The 25,369-nt window shown below is 38.9% G+C and overlaps 1 protein-coding gene across 9 annotated transcripts in view; it reads left to right on the forward strand.

Moving 5' to 3' along the window:
* Window positions 1-25,369, forward strand: part of Polk (DNA polymerase kappa) — a 68,268-nt gene that overhangs the window by 16,181 nt on the left and 26,718 nt on the right. For 6 of the 9 annotated variants that reach the window (XR_008219583.1, XM_052743505.1, XM_052743506.1 and 3 more), the window contains exons 2-4: window positions 14,009-14,171; window positions 16,027-16,146; window positions 24,469-24,621. Coding sequence is in view for 8 of the 9 variants with exons in the window: in XM_052743505.1 (XP_052599465.1) it covers window positions 14,040-14,171; window positions 16,027-16,146; window positions 24,469-24,621 (405 nt within the window). In the remaining variant the exon portion in view is untranslated. Of the gene's footprint in view, window positions 1-14,008; window positions 14,172-16,026; window positions 16,147-16,187; window positions 24,622-25,369 lie in introns of those variants that run through there. The other 3 variants (XM_052743510.1, XM_052743512.1, XM_052743511.1) reach the window with 3 other exon arrangements.

Genomic DNA, 25,369 nt, shown 5'->3' on the forward strand with positions numbered 1-25,369 from the left:
ATTAGTAAAACCAAAGGACACTTAGAAGCCGTGCCTAAGACTTCATTGGAAAAGGGTTAGGTTGTTACCGAGTTTGACCCCTCTGCCATACACGGATAGCTCTCCAGGAAAACTTAGAAATGAACAGCAGCGAACCGGAAAAAAATGATGTCATCATTAGCCTCAGAAGCAGCTTCAGAGCTGTCTGCAAGAGGAAGTAGTGAAAGGGATAAGAAAGTAACAGCCTGTAGAGTAACGTCTTGACTTTAGTATATATTTTTTCCTTCCAATAACATGGGACGCAGCATAGTAAATCAGCCTCAGCCTTCATTTGTAATTTTATATTTGAATAGTGAGTTTATAGATTGTAAAATGAAATATTGTAACAATACAGTATCAGAAGAGGTACTATAAGAGAACCTTTCTTTTTTATCCTCTTCTAAGGACATATGTAAATGTCCCTTAAAATTTGAGTACCTTACCATATATCTTAAATATAATAGAATTCACTCACTCAGCATTTCTTTTATATGGACTGTTTTATTTTTTTAATTTTAATTTATTATTATTTGTTTAGGGTTTTTTGTTTTTGGTTTTGTTTCGTTTTGTTTTTTTCCTAAGTAGAATTTCTTTGTGTAGCTCTGGCTGTCCTGGAACTCATTCTGTAACCAGGCTGGCCTTGAACTCAGAGATCTGCCTGCCTCTGCCTGCTGAGTGCTGGGATTTAAAGGCATGTGTCACACTACCACTTCCCAGGTGGACAGATATTTGTGCTGCCATGATCTAGTAGCCAAGAACTTGTCAGCCTGTCTTTCCCTGCTAACATCCCTATAGTCAGTCAACAATCCTCAGAAGCAGTGAACTTCTGTAAAATATCAATTTACTGACTGGAACTATCTCTCCAGTCAGTAAATCTGAGTTTGATCCTAAGAATTAATGTTAAAAAAAAAAATAGCCTGGGGGGTGGGAGGAGGGAGGAGGGGGGTTCTGTGGATAGCATATGGAGTGAGTAGAAAATTTCTTAATAAAGAAAAAAAATAGCTGGCATCATACACTTTTAATACCAGCAGAGGAGAGATGGAAACCAGCGATCCCTGGGGCTCACTGGCTAGCCATCCTATCCTATCCTACTTGGTGAGTTCCAGGCCAGTGCGAGACCCTGTCTCAAAAGAAAGGTAGACAGGGCCTGGGAGATGGCTCAGTCAGTAAAATGTTTCCCTTCCAAACCTGAGGACCTGAGTTCAGATCCCCAGAACCCATGTGAACAGCCAGGCACAGTGGTCTGTGCCTGTGATTCAGTGATAATGAGATGGAATTCCTGGAAGCTTGATGACCAGTTAGTCTAACCTACTTGGATGAAATCTAGGCCAGCCAGAAATCCTTTATAAAGCAAATGTTAGAAGGTGCCTGAGGAGTGATTGTTCTCTGACCTCAGCATCCACGGCCAAGTACACACCAAGGTGGATGGTGCCTGGGGTGGTGCCTCACCTGGGGTGGTTCTTTGACCTCCACATGCTCATGCATATACATCTGCACACACAAATATGCAGGCACACATACACACACACATACACACTATAAATTTAACTTTCCATAAGTTTCAGTTTTCCTGAGTGTGTTTCCTTCTGAGTTAAGCATTTTCATTGTTACAGAACCCAGAAGCCTTTACAAAGCATGCAGTGCATTAGCATAATAGAAATTCATAAACTGGACTGGGGAATTTATTTTGAATTGACACTTTATTTAATGTGTCTCAGAGTATTTCTCATTCTATGCTAAAGAATACAGATTTCCTGGACTTGGTAACGCATCTGCAATCTCAGCACTCGGGAAGGAGGATCCTAAGTTCAAGGACAGTGTGGCCTACATTAGAAATGAGGTAGTTTCTATTATACCTCTGTAGGGGTAAGTAGGTAGAGTGGATAATTTGACTGGTTTCTGTCCCATTCTTCACTGGAACCAGATAAATGAATAGGCTAAGGACAATCAGAGTGTATGTGAATTAGGTATGGTGCTGCACATTTGTAATGCCACCAGCCTGGAGATATGGGGCACCAAGAGAATCACACATAAAGGGCTGTCTAGGCTGCATAGCAAGAAATAAGACTATATTAATAATTACTGTCCTACTGGTTTGATGAGACACCATGACCAAGGCAGCTTATAAAAGAAAGCGTTTAACTGGGAGCTTGCTTTCAGTTTCAGAGGGTTAGTCCATGATCGTTATGGTGAGAAGCATGGCAGGAGACAGACAGGCATGACACTGCTGGAGCAGTAGCTGAGGACTCACACGTGATCTGCAAGCTGTAGGCACACAGAGAGATTGAGAAAGAGAGCTAGAGAGACTGACTGGGCCTGACCTAAGCTTTTGAATCCTCAGCATCCGGCCCCCCCCCACCCCGGCCCCACAGTGACACACCTCCTCCAACAAGGTCACACAACTTACTTCTTCCTAAGCAGTCAAATACTTGAGAACCTGACATTCAAATGTATCGGCCTATGCGGGCCATTCTCATTCAAACCACAACAGTTCCCAAAAAGCAGGCTTCTGTCTGGTGAGAACTTGAGTTTTCTTTTGATACACACTCTTAATTTAGAACCTATAGGGCTTCATATTGGTGTCATTTACAAAGATTTAAAAATGAGCTGAGAATGCCAAGTGTTTTGCATTTTGAAAACACAGTGTTGCATCTGTTTTCATTCCCATTATATAAAACTAGTGGACATATGGTTCCATTTATGAGTGTGTAAAAGAATTTAAGAGAAACACAGAAAAATAATAATCTGTTAATGTCTTGGGATTGTGACTTATAATAATCTTTAAAGTTTGAAATGCAATTTACAATAAGTAAAAATGAAAAGGGAACTTTTAAAATCAGTCGTATGATTATTAATAATTAATCAATTATTTGATTATTAATTTGAATACTTATATTTAGAATAATTTTAATTCATTGTGTTTTAAATTATAGGGTAAAAAGAATAATTTAAGTCTCAAATTCTGTGCTAGGTGTTTAATCTATTGATAAAATATTTGAACATTTGGGAGTTGTAAAAATAATAGTCTAACATAAGTTAAGGTTTTCTCTGTATGGGGTTTGATTCTTTACAGTATATTGGAAATGAAAACAAGTTCCTCCCAGGAGTCTACTGTATCTGTTTCCCTTTCATATCTCTTTCCCTCTGTCCTTCCTGCTGTCAGTTCCCTGTGGTTAGGGTATTCTTCATGCTTGCTGGTATGTTCATGCAGATGACTTTGGTCAGTATGCTAAGTCCTCATGATATTGTTGGCTTTTGTGTGCCTGTTAGAAGAGGCCACCATCCTAAAGCCTCTTCACTAGATTACCTTTGGAATAATTGCAAGTTTCTGTCCTTTGCCACCAAAAACATGGGGTTTGCTTTGTGGTTTTAAGTAGTAATGTGAATAGTCAGCAGTAGACTCAGACTGGGAAGAATTTGAAGATTTCCAGAGAAAATGCTTTTAAACCACTATACCAAACCACAGGAACCAAGGATTCTTTCCTCTGAGTCGTGCATTTCTCTTTTATTTGTTTTATAGAAGCAGGTTGTCCTTTAATTGGCACGCTGAGAATCACGCATTTCTTATTGGCTTCTTGGTGAACCAAACTATTCTATAATTTCAGGCTATAAGAATGTTGACCATTTTTCTTTTCAAGATTGCAGTTATATCCATTCATCTGGTTTACTTTATTTGTGATGATGCTTAATATTACAAATTCTAATTTGAGTATAAACAAAATTCATCTGTGTTATCTGTGAGCTTTGGTTTTTCTTGGGGATGCTTATCTAGACCCTTACAGAAACTTTCCCTGTGGAGAAGTAAGACTACAGTAAACTTCACAGCTCTGGAAGTTTGGCTTAGCACTCATAACAACAACAAGAATAACTGTTAATGAGAGCTTGCCACATATCAGGCTCCATACTGAGCACTTAACATGATCTGCTGACCTAACAGAGCCATTTGAAATAAGTCTCACTTCCTGTGAAAATAGGGAAGTCGTTATACTTGTGATAGGAACATCTTCGCCAGAGATTTCTAGATACACTCACTGAAGAGGTAATGGCAAGAGGGGATAAACAGGACTAGTAAGAGATTTAAGAAAAATTAGGAAGATGAGATCAGTTCTCATAAATGCAAGAGCAGTTTCACCACAGTAGCATAGATGAGAATGTCAGAAAAATTTCTGATATTTCAAATACACTAAAACCCAGTGGGTTTTTCCTTGCTGGTCACTTTTGTCTTACCCCATCAAACATTGGAGGTGGTTGCCTTATGAAGAGAAAAGGTTGATTTCAGCTCTCAGTTTTGGAGATTCCAGTCCATGATTGGTGCTTTGTAGCTGTGGTGAGGTAGCACATGATGATGGGGAAAAGCAAGGGGCTCTTAGCCTCTTGTAGGGTACACCCCCAAGGACCTGTTAGACCCCTTCCCTTTACGAGTTACACCGCTCCTCACACCACTGCCCTAGAGACCAGGCTTTTAGAGAATAGTCAGGGTGCAAAGTACAACTATTAGCTTGGTCTAATCGTTTTGTCTTTGAAGTAGAAGTAACCACAAAGTGATGAAGCTTCAATTTAAAATTGGGAAGCCAGGGTATGCGGCCTTCAATGAGAAGGCAACATTTAAGTGAAGCCTTGAAGGAGATGTGAGCATTTAACCAAGATGGCATCTTGCATTCATGAGGTCCTCTACAGGGCAAGAGAAAGTCAGTGCCGAAGGTCTCAAGAATGTGCCCTGTAGAGTTGAGAACCCGCATGGAGGACATAGTGGCTAGAGTGTAGGGAAGAGGATGAGAGTTAGACAACTATGCAAGTCGACAAGCACAAGGATCTAGAGTCCTTTTCTTGGTTTTGCTTCGTAGGTGTTTTGTTTATTTGTTTGTGTTCAAGACAGCATCTCACTGTATATCCATGGCTGCCCTGGAACTCAATATATAGACCACTGGCCTTGAATTCACATAGATCCACCTGCCTTTACCCACTGAGTGCTGCGATTAAAGGTGTGCACCACTACACCTGGCAGATCTAGATTCTTTGTGGCCTAAAAGATCATTTTAAGGATTTTGGGCTTGTTCTGAAATAAGATGGAATGGCATTTTACAATTTTCAGCCAAAAAGTGCTAAGATCTAATTGGTGTCAGAGAGTCAGTTGTGAAGCTGGGAAGATGATTCAGTGGAAAAAGCACTGAGCATTAGGACCAGAGTTTGGATCCCTAGAACCTACATAAAAAGGCAGGTAACTGTTAGCTCTGGTGGCCCTCTGTAATCCCAGCACTTAGAAGCCAAAGATCCCTAGGGTCCCCAGAGCAAGTTGCCTAGTTAAACTAGCTGAACTGATGAGCTCCAGGTTCAGCTAGAGACTGCTCCAGTCAATAAAGTAGAGTGATGAGAAAAATACCTAATGTCAACTTCAGCCTCCACATATGAGCACATGTGTACACACATACACACACAACATGCACATGTAGAAATAAAGAAGTAGAATTAGAATTCTGTGTTGATAATCAACAGTAAGAGAGCAGAGGCAGACTCAAAGAGAGTCTGTTGCTATTTCCAGGCCAGAGATAATGGTAGTTCAGATTAGCATGACAGTAGTGGGGAAAGCGAGAGGCAGTTGTACTCAGGATGTGTTTTGAAAGAATCCACAGGACTTCCTGATAGTCTGGATATGGCTGTGTGAAGAAGAAGGGCTCATGAATGACTCCTGTGGGATCTGCACAGGCAGTAGAAAAAGGAACTTGGGACTCTGATCTGGAAGGAGAAAAGGAACAAGTAGAACCAGCTTGGGTGTGGAAGCAGGGAAGATCTATTTTGGACATGTTAAGTTTTTAGAAATATCTTTGACAGTTTTGTACACGTACATGATGGATTTGGGTCATGTTCACCCCCTCTTCTACCCATCTCATTCTCTCTGAGTGCCCCCTTCTTCCCTGAAAGCCCCCCTCCTCCTTCCTCGGACATACTATATTTGAAGATGCCAGACAGGCACTGAAAACAGCACCATCAACCTGGAAGCTGTTGGGATATAAACGATCTTAAATGAATCCTGGTGAGAATGAATGCAGTAACAGGCAGGAGGATAGCTGGAAACTAACTCTGCCTTCCTAACAGTGTTTCTGACAGCTCAGTTCTGATACAATTAAGAATCCAATCAATTCTGAGACTTTGGCCAGCTAGCTAATATAAATACATTAGTATGTAAAGTATATGTAAAATCATAGTCACTCAATATATTTCTTTTCATACATTTTCTCATTTAAAGGGCACAGCAAATTAAATGGAGGAATGTGTTTATTTTAACTAATTCTTTTTGTGGTGGTGTTATGGTGAAATTATAATTGAATTACATTTGCCTGCTTTCCTAGAACAATGTCAAGTAACAGAATTGCTGAAGTAAAATATAATAAAGTATTAGACTTAATGTAACAGTTGAAGAGAAAACAGTTCAAATATTGAGAACAGAAAACTAGCCTGTAAATTCCTTCAGATGCAGACTATCAAGAGATAACAGCTACACTCATAGTTCCAACACTTTGGAGCATATAGATATCTTAAGACTGATAGCCAACTCTCCTAGATTTATTTAGTATGTGTTGAGACTTGAGCATCAAGATTTTTATAAAGGTCTCCTGGGGTGTACAATATATAGCACCGTTTGAGAATAAATAGTGTATACTTGTTTTGTTTTAGATAGTGTGTTGCTTTGTGGCCCCAACTGGCCTGGCACTTATAATCCTCCTGCTTCAGCCTCCCAAGTGATGAGATTATAGGCATGCACTAATGTGCCAGAATTTTATCCCTTTAAAGGAGCTACCATTAGAAGTCAAAATTGTTTCTGAAATAATGAAAATAATTTTTATTTTTTGCTACTGCTCAAGATGGAAGCAGCATTGTTGTGAAAGGCTTTCAATGATACACATAGGTTACTATCACTGTTGTAGGTACATGGCAGTGGTCCACCTAGACATTTTTGTTTGTAGCATAAGTGAACCCCAATGTGGAGGTAACTGATGACAAGGGAGCTTCATTAGAGTTGAATAAGGAGACTTGGATGCCATCCCAATTCTTCAACTTACCAGCAGAGTTATGGTGAATAATTCATTTAACTTTGCTTAAATTTTTTCATTTTGGAATTTTTCTAATTTTTTTTCTCCCCAATAAATAGCCAGAGAGAATAATCCTAAGAATAACTGAACCTGTTGTGCGTGTTGTTGTATAGTTTTGTGTGTATATATTTTTGAACAAAACTTTTAAAAATTTATTATGTGTCTATGTGTGAAAGAGAAAGTGCGCTTGCACGTGTTTGTGTGTGTATGTGTGTGTAAAACTGGTGCAAACATGCCATAGAGCATGTGTGGAGGTAAAAGAACAACTTTTGGAAGTTGGGTCTCTGCTTCCATTATGGGAACTGGGGGTTGAACTCAGGTTGTCCGGTTACATAACAAGCATTTTATCCACTGAGCTATATTGCCAGCTCATGAGTATGGTTTTTGTATAGAACTGGTCTTCATTGCCAGACTCAAGAGATCCTCCTGCCTGAACCTTCTAAGGTTTTTCTTAGTTTAAAAAGTGCCATAGCATTGTACATTATAGTCATTTCCTGGGTGTGATGGGATTTTTCCCCTATATTATTGCTACCTGAAATGAGCTCTATTATATAGTCATGAATCATTGCAACTGAACTTGGCATGTATAATAGAGAGGTATCATTTTATATTTGTTCTCTATGCAGTGGATAAAAATACAAGGTTTAACAAGAGCACCCAAGTTCATAAGAAAAACACTACTACAGCTAAACTCACGCACTGAACTTCACACAGTGAGGTGACTTTAAAATCTTACTCTTACCAATAAACAGGTCATCCAGACCAAAATTAAACAGAGAAATGCTGGAGTTAAATAATGTCATAGATCAAACAGACCTAGCAGATATTTACAGAACACTTCATATAAATACAGAAGAATGTACTTTCTTCTCAGAAGCTCATAGAACTTTCTCCAAAACTATGTGCTTGTACACAAAGCAAGTCTCAACAGATATAAGAAAATCGAAATAATACCCTGAATCCTATCTGACCACCATAGTTTAAAGCTGGATATCAACAACAATAGAAACATTACAAATTCACAGACACTGGGCAACTCACTATTGAATGAAAAATGGGTCAAAACAGAATCAAGAAGGAAATTAAAAACTTTTTAGAATTGAATGAAAATGAAAACACAATATACCCTATCCTATGGGACACGATGAAGGCAGTTCTGAGAGACAAGTTGATAGCACTAAGTGTCTGCATCAAAAATTGGAGAGATCGCATATTAGTAACTTAGCAGTGCACCTGAAAGCTCTAGAAAAAAGAAAGAACAAACACCCAAACGGAAAAGACATCAAGATATAATCAAACTAAGGGCTGAAATCAATGAAATGGAAACAAAAACATAATACAAAGAATCAATGAAAGGAAGAGTTGGTTCTTTGAGAAAATCTGTAAGATTGACAAACCCTTTGCCAAATTAACTAAGAGATGGAAAGAGAAGATCCAAATTAATATAATTGGAGCTGAAAAGGGGACATGACAATATACACTGATGAAATCCAGAGAATAATGACATCCTTTAAAAATCTGTAATCTACCAACTGGAAAACCTAAAAGAAATGGATGAATTTTTTTGACATATATCATCTACCAAAGTTAAATCAAGATCAGATAAGCAATTTAAATAGACCCATAACCCCTGGTGAAATAAAAGCAGTAATTAAAATCTCCAAAAAGCTCAGGGTCAGAGGGATTCAGTGCAGATTTCTACTAGACCTTCAAAGAAGAATTAATGCCAATATTCCTCAAATTATTCCACAAAATAGAAATAGAAGGAATATGAGGCCACAACTATCTCAATACCTAAACTATACAAAGATCCAACAAAGAAAGAGAATTACAAACTAATCCCTTGTGAACACAGGTGCAAAAATTATCAATAAAATAGTTACAAACCAAATCCAAGAACACACCAGAACTATCTGCTGTGATTAACTTGACTTCATCCCAGAGATGCAGGGATGGTTAAGATACATAAATCAATAAGTGTAATATACCACGTAATATAGACTAAAAGACAAAACCACATAATCATCTCATTAGATGCAGAAAGTCCTTTGACAAAAATCCATCATCCTTTTATGATAAAAGTCCTAGAGAGACGAGGAATACAAGGGACGTACCTCAACATAATAAAGGCAATTTACAGCAATTCCACAGCCAATGTGTTCAACCTAAACAGAAAGAAACTTGAAGTATTTGCACTGAAATCAGGAAGAAGACAAGGATGTCCACTGTCTCCATACCTATTCAATATAGTACTTGAAGTCTCAGCTACAGCAATAAGAACTGAAGGAGATCAGGGGATACAACAGAAAAAGAAATCAGTGTTTTTATTTACAGATGATATGACTCTATACATAAAAGGCCCTAAAAACTCCATCAGGAGCTTTCCACACTGATAAACACTTTCAGTAAAGTAGCGGGATACAAAACACAAAGTCAGAAGCTGTCTCATGTACAACTGTCTAACTGAGAAAATAGGAACACAATACCTTTCACAATACCCTCAAAAAATACCTTGGGGTATATCTTTAATAGAAACTTTAAGACATTGAGGAAATAAATTAGACATCAGAAGATAAAAAGATTTCTCATGCTCATGGGGTAGGATTAATATAGTGAAAATGCCCATCCTACCAAAAGCAATTTACAGATTTAACACAATCCCCATCAAAATTCCAATTTCTTCACAGAAATTGAAAAAACAATTTTCAGCTTCATATGAAGCTCAAAAAAATACAGGATAGCTAAAATAACAAAACAATTCTGATTAATAAAAGAACCACTGTAGATAATCACATTCCCAATCTCAAATAGCACTACAGAGCTATAGTAATAAAAACAGCATGGTATTGGCATAAAAACAGACATGTTGATCAATGGAATTGAATTAAAGACCCAGACTAAGTCCACACACTTATGGACACCTGATTTTTTTTCTTTTAACAAAGAAGCCAGAAATATACACTGAAAAAAAGACAGCATCTTCAACAAATGGTGCATATTTATCATCCTGTGCAAATCAACTCCAAATAGATTAAGGACCTCCGCATAAGGTCCTGATCTGATATGAGAAGTGGGGAATAGTGTTGAATTCATTGGCAAAGGATAACACTTTCTTAACAAGATACCATTAGCACAGGCACTAAGACCAACAATAAATGGGACCTCATAAAACTGAAAAGCTTCTGTATGGCCAAGGACAACATCAATTGGACAAAGCAGTAGGCTACACACTGTAAAAAGATCTTTACCAATTATATATCTGAATATATATATTATATATATATATATATCCCAATTTTAAAAATGGAGTACAGAACTAAACATAGTTCTCAGAAGATGAAAAACAAATAGTTGAGAAGCACTTAAAGAAATGTTCAACATCCTTAGTCATCGGGGAAATGCAAATCAAAACTACTCTGAAATTTTATCTTATATCAGTCACAGTGGCCAAGATCAATAAAACAAATGACTGCTCATGCTGGTGAGGATGTGGGCAAAGGAGAACCCTTATTCATTGCTGGTGGGAGTGCAAACTTGTACAGCCTCTATGGAAATCAGTATGGTGGTTCCTCAGGAAGCTGGAAATAGTTCTACTTCAAGAGCCAACTATACTACTCTTGGGCATATACCCAAAGGATCTCTACATCCTATTACAGAGATACTTGTTAATTGCTGCTCTATTCATAATAGCCAAAAATTTAAAATAGCCTAGCTGTCCATCAACTGATAAATGGATAATGAAATGTGGTACATTTACATGATCAAGTATTATTCAGCTGTTTAAAAAATTATTAAATTTGCAAATAAATGGATGAAACTAGGAAAAAAAATCATCCTGCGTGAGGCAACCCAGACCCAAAGAGACAATATTGTATGTTTTCTCTTATATATGAATGTTAGCTTTTAAGCTTTCAATTTGTATTCTACAATCTGTATAACCACAGAGGTTAGGTATGTAGTAAGGGACTAGGGAGAAGGAGGGGATGATATATACCCCCAGGGAGGGGATATAGCATATATTGTTTTGAAGAGATAGTGGTGAGACCAGCGTGGAAGGACTAAATGGGAAGAAGAAAGGAGAGGGGGTGAGGGAGAGAATGTGGGGAGGGACAACTGACACTAAGATGTTGTGGAATAGAATATTTAACTAGGTAAAGATGTGTTGCTTTTATTTATGCTGCATTTGTTTAACTCTGTAAAGATGTGTTGCTGTTTCACCTTGCCTGCCTAAGGCACCTGATTAGTCTAATAAAAATCTGAACGGCCAATAGCTAGGCAGAGGGGGGATAGGTTGGACTGGTAGGCAGAGAGAAAAGGGGAGCCAGCCAGCCAGACATGGAGGAAGCAGGAAAGCAGGATGGACAGTACATACATGAGGTAAATGAGCCTCAGGGCAGCACATAGATGAATAGAAATGGATTAATTTAAGTTTAAAAAGCTAGCTAGAAACAAGCCTAAGCTAAGGCTGAGCATTCATAATTAATAGTAAGTCTCTGTGTCACGATTTGAGGGATGGTAGTCCAAGAAAGCCTCCTACACTAAGAGCCATTTGAGGGAAAATGGAAACCCACTACTATAGAAGCTTTTTAAAATATATACGTATATGAAATAAATCTAAATGGAGTCATCAAATAATGGGGAAGACAATGTCCTGAGTAGACATCTTATGCCACCAAATAAAACCTCCAGTCCCAGGAATGGGTTATATCTATTTGAGTCATTGGCCAAAGTGGCACCAAGGAAATTCCCTTGGTTGCTCTTCAAAAACTGATGGTAAGGCCCTATTGCTGATACAGCACTTACATAATTCATCAAACATGGAGCAGTAGAGCTAGTGCCTAACTAGAGGCTTCACCCCTAAAGACTAGCGTTCATGGTACTGGGGAGTATTCTTAAATGATACCAGAGAAGAAAGGTAACTATTAACCTGACTACAAACCCTGTAATCTGCAACAGTGGTCTTCCAGTAAGAGATGCCGGTGCAATAGTGGCACAAACCTTGTGGGAGCAACCAACCACTCTGATTGGATTTAAACACACTCCATGAGATGGAACCCATGTCTGACACTGCTGTGGTGGCTAAGAACCCTAGACTAGAACGGCCATGGGCCTAAGGGAAAACTTCATACTATTACTCTTCTAAAGCAGTGGTTCTCAACCTTTGTAATGATATGACCCTTTAATACAATTCCTCATGTTGTGGTGACCCCCAACCATAACATTATTTTTGTTGCTACTTCATAACTTTAATTTTTTGCTACTGTTAGATGAGTTGTAAATATCTGTGTTTTCCAATAGTCTTAGGTGACCCTTGTGAAAGAGTCATTCAACCCCCAAAGGGATCGTGACCCACAGATTGAGAACTACTCTTCTAAAGGAACCATAACAATATACTATCTCCTAATAAAATTCTGCTGTACCCATAAATCAATCCCTAATTTAGCATTATCAGAGAAACAGCTTCTTGCAATTAGGTGGCAACTAACACCAAGAATCATAATTGGACAATATTCAGAGTGAGAGATTTTGGAACACTTTTTCTTAAGTGGATGTCTTCATAAAACCATCCCCTCTGGGCTTAGGGAGCTACATGAAAGAGAAAGCAGAAAGATGGTAAGAGCTAGAGAGGATGGATGACTTCCAGAAAACAGTATCCTCCAAACAGGACGGATTCACATATGAATTTATAGAGACTGGAAGCATGCACAGTGCTGGTACAGGTTAAGCCTGAGGTTGTCCCACTGCTGAGGGGGAAGTGAACAGGAACTCCCAACCCTAACCAAGAAGCTATCTGTATTTGATATCTGCTTGTAACTGAACAATTCTTTTTCTCCAGTGGAGCCTCATTGGGTATATTAACCACACTTCAGGGTAGGCCCCATTCCCAGCAGTAGGTATCCAACACAAAATGAACTCAATAGTATTTTTGTAGACTTTCTGTCTCAAACTGTTTTGGTTGGCATTTTTTTGTCTTATTGATCTTTAGCTTGTATATTTTGGTTTCCATTTATAGGTGTGTGTGCATGTGTGTGTTTCCTAGTTTCTTTGTTCATGTTTGTTGTTGTTGATGTTGTTGTTTGCTTGTTTGTTTTTTAAAGAGAGAATGAAAGGGTATGGATTTGAGTGGATGGGGAAGATATGAAAAAAATTTTCAATAGAAAAAAACCCCACGAGGTTTGGACTTGGATATGTTTTTAACAAACATGTAGCTATTTTCTAGCGAATTTATGTTAGCAGACATGTTCTGAGACTCAGGCCTCTCTTGTTATATCTGGAGTAGTACCATCTGTCTTTTTGGGCTATTGAGCATGTATATGTCGGGCAGCAAGCATGGTGGCTGGAACAAAATGTACAAGAAATGTCCATTCTTTCCTTGTCTCCAGAAAGATAGTAAGCTTAGGGTAATAATGGAAAATTTGAGTAGTAATTCTTCTTTTTCTTTCTTTCTTTCTTTTTTTTTTCTTCTTTGGTTTTTGCATTTTGATTATTGGCTTTTCAAGACAGGGTTTCTCTGTGAACTTGTTTTGTAGACCAGGCTGGCCTCAAACTCTCAGAGATCCGCCTGCCTCTGCCTCCCAAGTGCTGGGATTAAAGGTGTGCGCCACCACCGCCTGGCTGAGTAGTAATTTTTCAAGAGCTAAGAAATGTTTTTTTTGTTTTGTTTTGTTTTGTTTTTTTAAGACCCAGTTGCATGTAGCTCAAACCAACCTGAACTTCATTGTAGAGCTGAGGATGCCCTTGAGCTTCTTCTGTTCTTCTTCCCTGCCTCCCCAGGGTTGCTGTGCCCCATGGGGATCGAGCCTAGAGCCTCTTGCATACTATGCAAGCACTCTACTAGGTTTTTTATCTCTGGCCCTTCTCTGGACACCTAAAAACAGTGCTTATTTTGTATGCCTTTGCAGCTAGTAAAGAAGAAATTACCTTGTTTACACCATGGATAGCACAAAAGAAAAGAAAAGTTGCAAAGATGATCTTCTGCTTAGGATGGGACTGAATGATAATAAAGCAGGAATGGAAGGACTGGATAAAGAGAAAATAAACAAAATTATAATGGACGCCACAAAGGTATGTTCTTGCTTCTTTCAGTATCTATGATTTAGTTAGTATTAAAAGAAAACCATTAGGTTTTGGTTTACTATCCTTTTATTAATTAAAAATGTTTTAATATTTCATTAAGCTAGGGAATATATAAATGCTTTTTAAATCTGTTGTTCTTGTTACCAAGCTTTCTACTTTGAATTTATATAATATGCATATAAAAGCAAAAGAGTGAACATGTTTTTTTCTCATTTTCTTTTTATCCCTTGTAAATGCATGTTATAATTGGATGGTGGATTCATACTTGCATATGTGGATATAGTTTATTGATCTAATCAGAATTGTTACTGATTGATATGTGTCATTCCTAATCTTTTATTTTACTTTATTATTATATTTATTTATTTATTTATTTGTCTATTTATTTATTTTGAGGCAGGGTCTCACTCTATAACCCTGGCTATCCTGGTATTCATTATGTAAACCAGGCTGGCCTTGAACTCCTTCTACCTCTGTCTCCCGAGTGCTGGGATCTTCCCGCTTATACTGGAATTAAAGATGTGTGCCACCACCACCTGACTATATTTACTAATCTTATGTGTGGCGACTATAAAAGAGATATCTAGGAGTGGAATTGCTCTATAAAATACAGATAATATGTATATAATTTTATGAGTTGCTAAATTACCCCCCATAGCCACTTTGTCAATTTATATCTCTCCCTCTATTCTCTGTGCTTATATATCGCCATATCAAAACTGCACCAAAAGACTCTGTTTCTGAATGTTTTTTTTTGGTTTTTCGAGACAGGGTTTCTCTGTGTAGTTTTGCGCCTTTCCTGGGACTCACCTGGTAGCCCAGGCTGGCCTCGAACTCATAGAGATCCGCCTGGCTCTGCCTCCCGAGTGCTGGGATTAAAGGCGTGCGCCACCACCGCCCGGCCTGAATGTTTTGATAAGGTTGAGGTAACTGTGTAACACTAACAACTCGATCAAAAAATGGTCAAAAGATATGAATAGGTATTTAAGTGAAGATGTGCATACGTCTCAAACATGAAAAGATACTCAACATCATTAGTCACTAAGGAAATGCAACTTAAAAAACCCTAGGAGGATGCCATTCACATTATTATTGGCTAGAATGGCTATAATAAATAATACAATCAAAAGTGTTGGCAGGGAAATGGGGAAGTTGGAACCTTCATATGCAGTAACAGAGTAATGATTCAGTCATGGAAAACAGTTTGGCAGTTACTCAAAGGATTAAACATGCATTACCATAAGACACAGAAATACCCTCGTCAAAGAGGAATGACAATGTCTGTTCATGCTGAACTGTGCATAAATCTCTGTAGCAGCATTTTCATGAGAACCAAATGTAAAACTAACTTAATACTTACAACCTGGTCAGTCAATAGCCACTGTGTTCTGTGGTGGAATAACAGACTTGGTTCAGTGTCTTACGTTGTGCTCTTTAATGACTTACTTCTAAAATTCTGAAAGGAAACACGTGAGGAAATAACCAAGGAACTAGCTGGCAAAGCTTGAATATGCCCCATGGACACAGCACAGCTGACATTTTTTATTGTTTTGTTTTGAATACAAACCTTAACTCAGATTGCTTCTTTGTAGTATTGTCTGACAAGAATGAAATGATTTAGGAGTGTGTGTGTGTGTGTGTGTGTGTGTGTGTGTGTGCATGGTGTTGAGTTTGGGGCCTCATGCATACTAGGGAAGCACTCTTCACAGACGAGGAAACTGACACAGAAAGGTGAAGGAACTTTCAGGTTGCAGTCTGACTCCAGGGTACCGCTCTTGGCCACTAAGTCACTGCAGTGGACCTCTCCTTCTTAGGCTTCTCTTCTGCTTGGCTTTCTCTGTAGGGGTCCAGATTTTATGGAAATGAGCTCAAGAAGGAAAAGCAAGTCAATCAACGGATTGACAGTATGATGCAACAGAAATCTCAGATTACCAGCCAGCAGCTAAGGAAGGCACAGTTACAGGTATTTCTTGAGTTACTGGGATGAAAATGGTGGGATGGGGCCGGGCGGTGGTGGCGCACGCCTTTAATCCCAGCACTCGGGAGGCAGAGCCAGGCGGATCTCTGTGAGTTCAAGGCCAGCCTGGGCTACCAAGTGAGTTCCAGGAAAGGCGCAAAGCTGCACAGAGAAACCCTGTCTCGAAAAACCAAAAAAAAAAAAAAATGGTGGGATGGGAATTGACAACAACTGCAAACAAGGGGAGACGGACAGAAGTGTTCGTGACATGGCTGGGCATGCACATTCAGCTGGCACACATGCTGGGCATTGCTCTACACCTTTCCCGGCATGCACATTCAGCAGGCACACATGCTGGGCATTGCTCTACACCTTTCCCGGCATGCACATTCAGCTGGCACACATTCTGGGCATTGCTCTACACCTTTCCCTGCATGCCCATTCCACTGGCACACTTGCTGGGCATTGCTCTACACCTTTCCCAGCATGCACATTCAGCTGGCACACATGCTGGGCATTGCTCTACACCTTTCCCAGCATGCACATTCAGCTGGCACACATGCTGGGCATTGCTCTACACCTTTCCCTGCACTCAAGAGTAAACGTTGTCTTAATTAACTTGCCTGGCTTCAAAGGGCATATAATTAGCAGAATTAGGATTTGACCCAGAGCCTATATTGTTGTATTATATGTGTGCTTTGCAGCTAGATGAGCCTATAAGTCAAATAAGACAAATTTGGGGGGAGTGGAACTGAATGGGAGGCTAACTCTTTACATTAGAGTAACCATGTTTTAGTAAAATAAAAAGTTATGCTAGAAGTGAAATACCAAATATACATACATTTTTTGAATAAAAATTTTTTAAAGAACTAGAGGTTTTTTATGTTCTCCACAATTTTTTTTGGAGGGGGGAATAAATAATTCCAAGTTCTGTCAGCTACTGAGAGTTATTTCCGTGGAAAAGTTTGGAAGTCAGGAGACCTGTGGAAGACTGACAGCTCCAGGCAGCCGTGTTTCTCCCGATCAGACTAAAGTTGTAGGCAGATGAGAATTTTCTATTAAAATCTGACTTGATGTTCGCAAAGCACTGAGCACAGTGAGCATTCTCTGCAGGTAAGGGAACTGACACAGGAAGGTGAAGTAATTTTCAGATTACCCAGAACTGAGCCCAGGAATAAAATTGTATAGCAATCTGACATGCTACAAAATCTTTATCTTACAATGGACTGCAGAGATCATGAATTTTCTTTCAACCATATCATTTTTTCCTAAACGCTTCCCCGGAATATTGTTTTAATTTATTTTTGTTGTTGATGTAGTTAGTTTCACCAAAAATTGTATTAATTCACATTTTCAAAATATAAGTGTTGCTTTCTTCAAATGTTTGTTTAAAACTAGATTTCATCACTTTTGTTGCTTTTTCGGTTTTGCTGTTTATGTAATCTTTCCCACAGATTTCATGGTGGTTTTAATTTACTTTGTGTTATGTCAGAAGAAACTCCCCTCACACAGCACTCATCCTCTCATTACAGGAGGGCGTTCTGTTGTTCTCTTTGTTATGACCCCGGGCGAGCAGGTGGCATGAGAAAACCACAATAGCACTTTCTTTCTTACATAATAAAAAGTAATCACTTGTTACACTGCTTTTCCTGTGGAGACAGGAACAAACGGATATTGATCCAAGATAGGCACTGATGACGGACCAAAGGAACAATGCCGTGAAAGCCTGGGCTGGTGAGCAAATACGTTTGCTGGGCTTCCTTACAGGAGAACGGATGAGCTTCCCTCTAAGATGAATGCCTCGAGAACAGCTCATCACTAAAGCGTTGCAGTCCAGCAGCACGGGGGATGACCTCCTGAGAGCCACATCGATGGAGTCCCTCCCGCAGCTAACTTCTACTCCTGCGTAGTCCGTCACCTCTCCTGACCATGTGTAGTTGGACGGGAGGGTGTGCAGATGGGGACGGGGTGCACAGGAAGGAGTGAGCGATTATAATCTCAGATGAGGGCCGGTTACCCTTGCCCCACCCTCCCGAGGAGGGAATGTCCATAGGCTGGATCTTGTGAGTGCTCTTACCTGTAGTCATAGTTGTCCTGATTTCAGGATAATATTGGCCAGTCCAGGCCTAGAGTTCCACAATATCTCTGGCTCTGATTACCACAGTAATTTCAGACATAGATTTTTCTTAAATTACACTGTTCCATCATCTCCTGGTGTTATAATTACTGGTCTGACAAAAGTATCCCATGTTCCGTTTCCTGGTGAGGAAGAAATAGTACTGGGGAGGGATGGATTAAAAGCAAATAATTTGCTGTTAAACAAGTGAGAAAGAAATTGTAAACAATATTTAAACTCACATTCTTTTGGCAGCCACTCTAGTTACAGGACCACACATAAGTGCAAGAGAATCTGTAAAATATGCTCTCTAGCTGGGTGGCCATCTGCCCAGCCTTTCTCTTTAACAGAAAGCAGTAGAATGTATTTGGAGGTTCAACTAGCAGGCCATTGCTGTCCCCCCCCAGATTTCTAGAGTTTGTATCTATTTCTCTTCATTTATGAGATCTTATGTATTAAGGAATTTTTTTCCTCACTATATGTCCTAGTTGTGTTTCCAATATATCTTTTAATTTTTTAGTTTGATGACATATTTTTGAAGCTTATATAGTCAAATCCTATGTTGACTTTTGCAAGACGTAGTTTTTTAGAGCTATTTTAGGTTCATAGCAAAACTGAGCAGAAAGTAAAGATTGCCCTACCCTCACCCAGGCTAACCTCTAGCCAAGCATTATCTCCCACAGATGTGCTACATTTGTTGCAATTAGTGCACCTACTATGGCATATCATTATCATGCAAAATCAGTAAGTCAATACTGATATTTTATGCTTTATAGGTGTAGACAAGTTTATAACAATATATATTTACCATTACAGTATCATACAGGATATGAGTTATTGCCCTAAAAATGCTTTGTGATGTACTTATTCCTCCCTCCCTCCCTCCTAATCCCTGGCAAGCACTGATCTTTTCACTCTGTCCTAAGTTCCACCCTTGCCAGAAGGCCATGAACTAGGAATCATGCAGTATGTAACCTTTTCAGACTGGTTTCCTTCACTTAATAATATGCACTTTGAGTCTGTTCACGGCTTGATAGCTCATTGCTTTCATGTGCTGAATATTCTTCTTCATCTGGATGTGTAACAGTTTATCCATTTATCTACTTGAGGACATTGTGGTTGCTTCCAAGTTCTGGCAATTATGAAGAAACTGCTATAGATACTCATGCTTCAGTTATGTGTGGACTGAGTTTTCAGCTCCATTTAGTAAATGCAAAGAAATAGAATTTGCTGGGTCATATGGTTTAAAAAAAAAAAAAATCCCAGTTTTTATGAGAAACTGCCGAACTGTCTTTCAAGATGACCATGCCATCTGACATTCTCATCATACATAATGGCTGAAGGGTCCTGTGGCTATTTGTTCTAATCAGTGTTTGGCGCTGTCAGTGTTCTCAATTTGGGCCACACGAGATGTTCAGGTTAATGGTATCATATCATTTTACTCCTCATTTACTCATTGTCATAGACTGGGGAGCCTCTTTTCATATGTTTATTTGCCATGTAGAAATCTTTGATGAGGTGTCTGTTCAAGCCTTATGCTTAGTTTTAAATCAAATTTTTTAATTGAATTTGAAAAATCCTTTGTATATTTTGGGTGTCAGTCACATATTGGCTCTGATTTTTGCAAATATTTTCTTTTAGCTTAGCTTGTCTTTTGATTCTTGATAGTTTCTTTCACTGAGCAGAAATATAAAATATGTTTTCGTTAAAGTGTGAAGGATTTATTTTTCAAGTTTAAAAAATGTGTTCTGTCCAAAACAATGCTGTCTTTAAGTTGACCTTATTCCTTAAGCAATTTACTTTCTGGACTTGGTAAGTTTTATTGATCTGTAATCTACAAATATCTTTAATAAAAGTTTTACAGATACAAAAGAACCTAGCTGGTACATTATGCTGACTTTGGGGGTCTCATACTAATTTTTCCAGTCTAACATGCTGATAAAAGAATAGAAAATACCTTCCATTGTACAGGAGAACTTCAGATTTTGTTCCAGTCTTAGACGACTGTTTGGTGGGAGCCTCTCTGGCATCTTTCAGAACAGGAATGGCAGGAAATGTGTTTTATGTTGATTGTTGAATTGTTTCATTTGTTGTTGACTTTCCTCTAAAATAAGCTGTGCACCCGGGAGGAGGCTGAGGAAGTGCCAAAGAGCCAAGAAGGTCTCAGAAACCAGAGATATCTTCATGGAAAATGTTTCTGTTTTAGACTCATTTTCCACACTCTGGATTTTATTATGTGTGATATGATAGTGTAAATTCCTGTAGGTCAGGTTGAAGTAGTCTGCAAGAATAAGCCAGGCCGTTCATTGTGAACCTCTTTGAAAATTCTCCACTGTATTCTGCCCTCATCAGACTTCTTGAAAGCACAGTCATTATAATTGTTATCTTATAAAATGTCTTCTAATGAGCTCCTAAATTGAATAAGCAAGCATTCATGTTGTATTAAGTGGAAGCTGCATAGCAAATTGGTGCATTTTGACCATTTCAACAAGTGCCTTCACTAAGTTGGGTTAACTCAGTAGCATTTATGGAAATACTAAGTCAAGAAAATAAAAAGCATTCTTTCCAAATATTTTCTTAAATGTAATAGAAATTGAGAATTTTTAAAAGAAGTTACATTAGTATATGGTATGGGTATAAACTATATGACTAAAATTGGTCTGAACTTTTTCAGTGTTAAAGACTATTCAAAGTCTGTGTTAGTCAGGAGTGGTATCCATGCCTCTCCTCCCAGCACTCTGGAGGCAGAGGTAGGTGGGTCTCTGTGAGTTCTAGGTCAACCTGGTCTACAGAGTTCCAGGACAGCCAGGGCTACACAGAGGGTCTCGCAAACAAACGAACAGCAACAACAAAAAAGACAAAACGTAAAGTCTGTGTTAGAAAGGCATCATAAGATAATGAACTTTGGAGTTACCTGTTTTCCAAGTCCAGATCTCCCATTTGCCAGCTCTGTGACTTGGGACAAATTACTTGATCAACTTTCATTTTCTCATCTATAAGTGTTATAATTGTGGTCTCAAAATTGTTTTAACTGTAAATGAGTTTATGTGAGAGACACTTAGAATATTACATGATATACTCATTAATTGTCATTTGTACCTTAAAATAAGAGGCACTGTCCCCAAGCCCTTGCTGTACCCCTCTCTGAGAACACTTTATGTGAGCATCTTTTCATTCCTTCAGACCTTTTGCTATTAGTTTGGTTCCATTTTACAAATAAGGAACAAAATGACTAGAGGGCTAACTTAACCACTGTCATGTAACTAGTGAGACCCAAAAGAAAGTCCCTATTTTAACCCCAGTGAAATACACATCCTCAGAAGTAACAGAAGGAAGAAGGTAGATGTTACAGCCTCAGATTGGAATGTGAAAGCCATTTTGAAGGAAACTGGGATAAATGAAATCATGAATGAGAGCGAAAGAAGAAGTGTTCAAAAGCAGTGGTGTACATCTGGGAGCAGTAGAGAGAGCTCAGGCCAGAAGAGTGACTAATGAGAGATAGTAGAGGAAAGTGGAATGTGTGAGTCACGCCGTGAGGTTTCCTTCTGGCAGCTGCACACTTGCATTAAGTACAAGAGAGAATAGATTGCTGAAGAGGCTGTCACAGCCTTAATTTACAGTGTGAGCAGAGCTATCCCACTTGGTTTGCTTTCTATGTATCTTAAGCCTTTCTAGATTATTCCAGCCCCAAATATTTCAGATGCCACTCCCTTATTCTTACTTCATCCATATTTTAGGCATACTGTTATTATTATAGATTAGATTTCAGTTTTTATTAAGCTCCACAATTTGTCATCCTCAGTCGGGGCCACATGACCTTATTCAAAATTGAAGTGTTAGAAAAAACAGTTTGAAATCAGGGTGAAAAATTAAAGATGAGAAGTTCAGTTTGTTCAGTTTGTGTCTCACTGTAAGCTTACCTCCAGAGTTTTCTGACACTGCTTTAGAAAAAAACTAACTTTAACATATTGGTATCAATATATTTATTTTTCCTACCTGCCTCCCTCCTTCCTTTCTTTCTTGAGGGAAATTTTAAGGCAGTTAAAATCCTTCTGAACGCACTCACAGTTATGATCTCATGCAATAAGGGCCGTGGTGAAGACAAGCAAGAGAAGATCATTCTCGGGCACAGAAGAGAAAGACCCAGTTGACTTTCACAGGGTGTTTGAGTTGACTCTTGAAAGCCAGTGACAGCAGAGTTGGGAGAGGTATTCTGGATAGAGCTGGCCAGATGCAGAGTCCCTCGGGTCAGTCCGAGTTGGAACTAAGCAGGAGTAGACCTGCAGACATCCCACCTCTGCTACAGACAGATGTGATTGGAGGTGTTGTTTCTAAGAGAGGAACTGCAGTCTTTGTCCCCAGCTGGTGGACAGCTAGTGTGTGTCCCCTCTAAGGAGGACCATGAAACAAGTGTTCTGTAGTGTGAGGGGGAGGGGCACCTGATACCTTTGTGGCTCTCCACACGAGGTAGGTTGCTTTCATTTAAGAGATCACTTGTTTCTTTGGGGCTCTTTTCCTCTTTTGATCTTATACCTCAATTGATCCTTTCAGTAGTAGATTCATTTATTGAGCTGGCTCCATGTCCTTTATGTGTTGTGCTTGCTTTATTGCTGTTTTCTCTTACGATCTACCTTAATGGTCTAGGTTACTTCCTTATAGATTGCTAAAATTAAAACTGTCACATTAGTGGAGGCAGCCCATAAAAAGCAAGCTATGAATATGTTTGCTATCTAGTCCTTTTTTTACTCACATATTTTACTTCTATCTATGTTTATTTCTCTTTTTTCTTTTAATCCAATAATTTTTCTTCAAAGAGGCCAAAATTATTAAAGATTATAATTCTGCATTGTTACATTTGACATATATATTAAAATTTTATGAAAAATAAGCTTCATCTTCCGTTTTCAATTGGTACTTGTGTAGAGTAGCAATCTCAGACTTTAGCTTTTGTACTGGCTAGATTTATGTCAACCTGACACAAGCTAGAGTCAGGGAAGAGGAACTCTTCAACTGAGAAAATGCCTCCCTCCATAAGGTCAGGCTGTAGTCAAGCCTGTAGGGCATTTTCTTAATTAATGATTGATGTGGGAGGGCCTAGCCAATTGTGGGTGGTGCCACAACAAAGCAGACTGAAGAAGCCATGAGAAGCAAGCCAATAAGCAACCCTCCTCCATGCCCTGTGTCAGCTCCTGCCTCCAGGCCCCTGCCCTGTTAAAGTTCCTGCCCTAACTACTTTTGGTGATGCTGAAGTGTGAGCTAACTAAACCCTTTCCTCCCCACATTTCTTTTGCTCATGATGTCTCATCACAGCAATAGAAACCTTAACCAAGACAGCACTCCAAAAGTCGGTTTGCAGAAGGATCATTACTTTGTACTTCAGCATGTTCCTTTGCACATTATTGTGCAACATTATATCATGTGCCAGTGTATGATCTTTGATTGTGCATTTCCTTTGTTTCTATCTTAAGACATTAACCTTTTGAGTCAAATGGGAATTGTTTCATTTGCCTAAATAGAAACTTTCAATATAAGTTTCTTCCAGTTTGTTCAGTAGTAGCATGGTTTGATGCAGGCAGCTGGGATAGCTCATTTATTCATTGAATACTTGGTAAGTTCCTGCTGTATTCCTGGGAGGATAGAAGAGTCCCTAGGAAATTATATTTTAAAATAGGCCGTCAGTCTGGGCAGATGGCTTCGTGGGTAAAGTCCTTGCTGTGTAAGCATGAGGACCTGAGTTTGGGGCCCCAGCACCCCGGTGTGGCATCATGTCTGTAACCCCAGCACTCTGTGGGAGACAGATGGGTTCCAGGGACTGACTGACCGGCCAACTCAGCTAAAAGAGCAAGCTCTAGATTCAATGAGAAATCCTGTTTCCAAATATAAGAGGGAGAGCACCAGAAGAAGAGACCTAAGACATTCCTGGCCAAACACACAAGCATAGGTGAGCAATCACATTCACACACAAATTTTAAAAATAGTGAATAAAAGTAGGATCTCTGTGTGAAAATAAAAGCAGTTAATAACCTTAATAAACAACAATAAACTGTATACCCATAAATACAAGAAAATATACACCCAATAGGTAAGTAAGTGGATGGATGGATAGGTAAGTAGATTGGCAGATAGAAAGATACCTTCTGAATTAAAATTTATGATTAATGATGTTTTGATATCATATTGTCTAAAAGTATGTTAACTTTTTAAAAATTAAGGTTGACAGATTTGCAATGGAATTAGAACGGAACCGGAATTTGAACAATACCATAGTTCATGTTGACATGGATGCTTTCTATGCAGCTGTAGAAATGAGAGACAATCCAGAATTGAAGGATAAACCCATTGCTGTAGGATCAATGAGTATGCTGGTAAGTAGGTGAAGATCAAAAACAAAAAGGAAATTTCATAGGCTATCAGGTCAGCTTACTGAGACTTGCCAGTTTGCTGAGGACTTCTCTGCTTTTCCAGGTGACTTACATATGCTGTTACTGAATCCTTTCAATGTAACTGATCATACTAATTTTTATTTCTACTTAAGAAAAAAAGAAGCAGAGAGAGATAATGACTTGCCCAAAGTTACAAACTCAGTAAAACAGTAGAGTAGCATTGCATCCTTCCATTGCAAATGAACTCTTTCCAAAGGGTTCTGGGGAGAGTGGAAAAAGTCAAAGCAAAGGAAATGTTATCTTCAGCCAGAGGTTTTGAAACTGGCTTGCAGACCAAGTCCAGCCTGTCATCAGTTTTTGTGAAGAAACTTTATTAGGGCAAAGCAGTTATGGCCACTTGTTTACTTCTGGCACACTAGAGGAGCACAATTGAATAGAAGTGTGTGGTCGCTAAGGAAACGAAGCTGCCAGACCTAAAGTGATTATGTACTATGAAGTTTGACGGAAGAGGTTTGCCAACCCCTGTTCTAGAATAACATAGTTTACTAATATATCTAGAGTGCAGTTAATTTTCCCATAACTCAGAATCATTTGTTTTATGACTACTAGGTTGATTTTTTTTTTCTGTCCTAAATCAAGGTAAAGGTAACAGGAGCCATGCCTATGACTGAAAACATAGTAATTAAAGGTAGCAGCTGTCTGCAGGCATACCGCCACAGTGCAGCACATC

The sequence above is a fragment of the Peromyscus californicus genome, unplaced genomic scaffold (assembly GCF_007827085.1).
Source record: "Peromyscus californicus insignis strain IS unplaced genomic scaffold, ASM782708v3 Scaffold_18__1_contigs__length_77618521, whole genome shotgun sequence".
NCBI classification, from domain to species: Eukaryota; Metazoa; Chordata; class Mammalia; order Rodentia; family Cricetidae; genus Peromyscus; species Peromyscus californicus.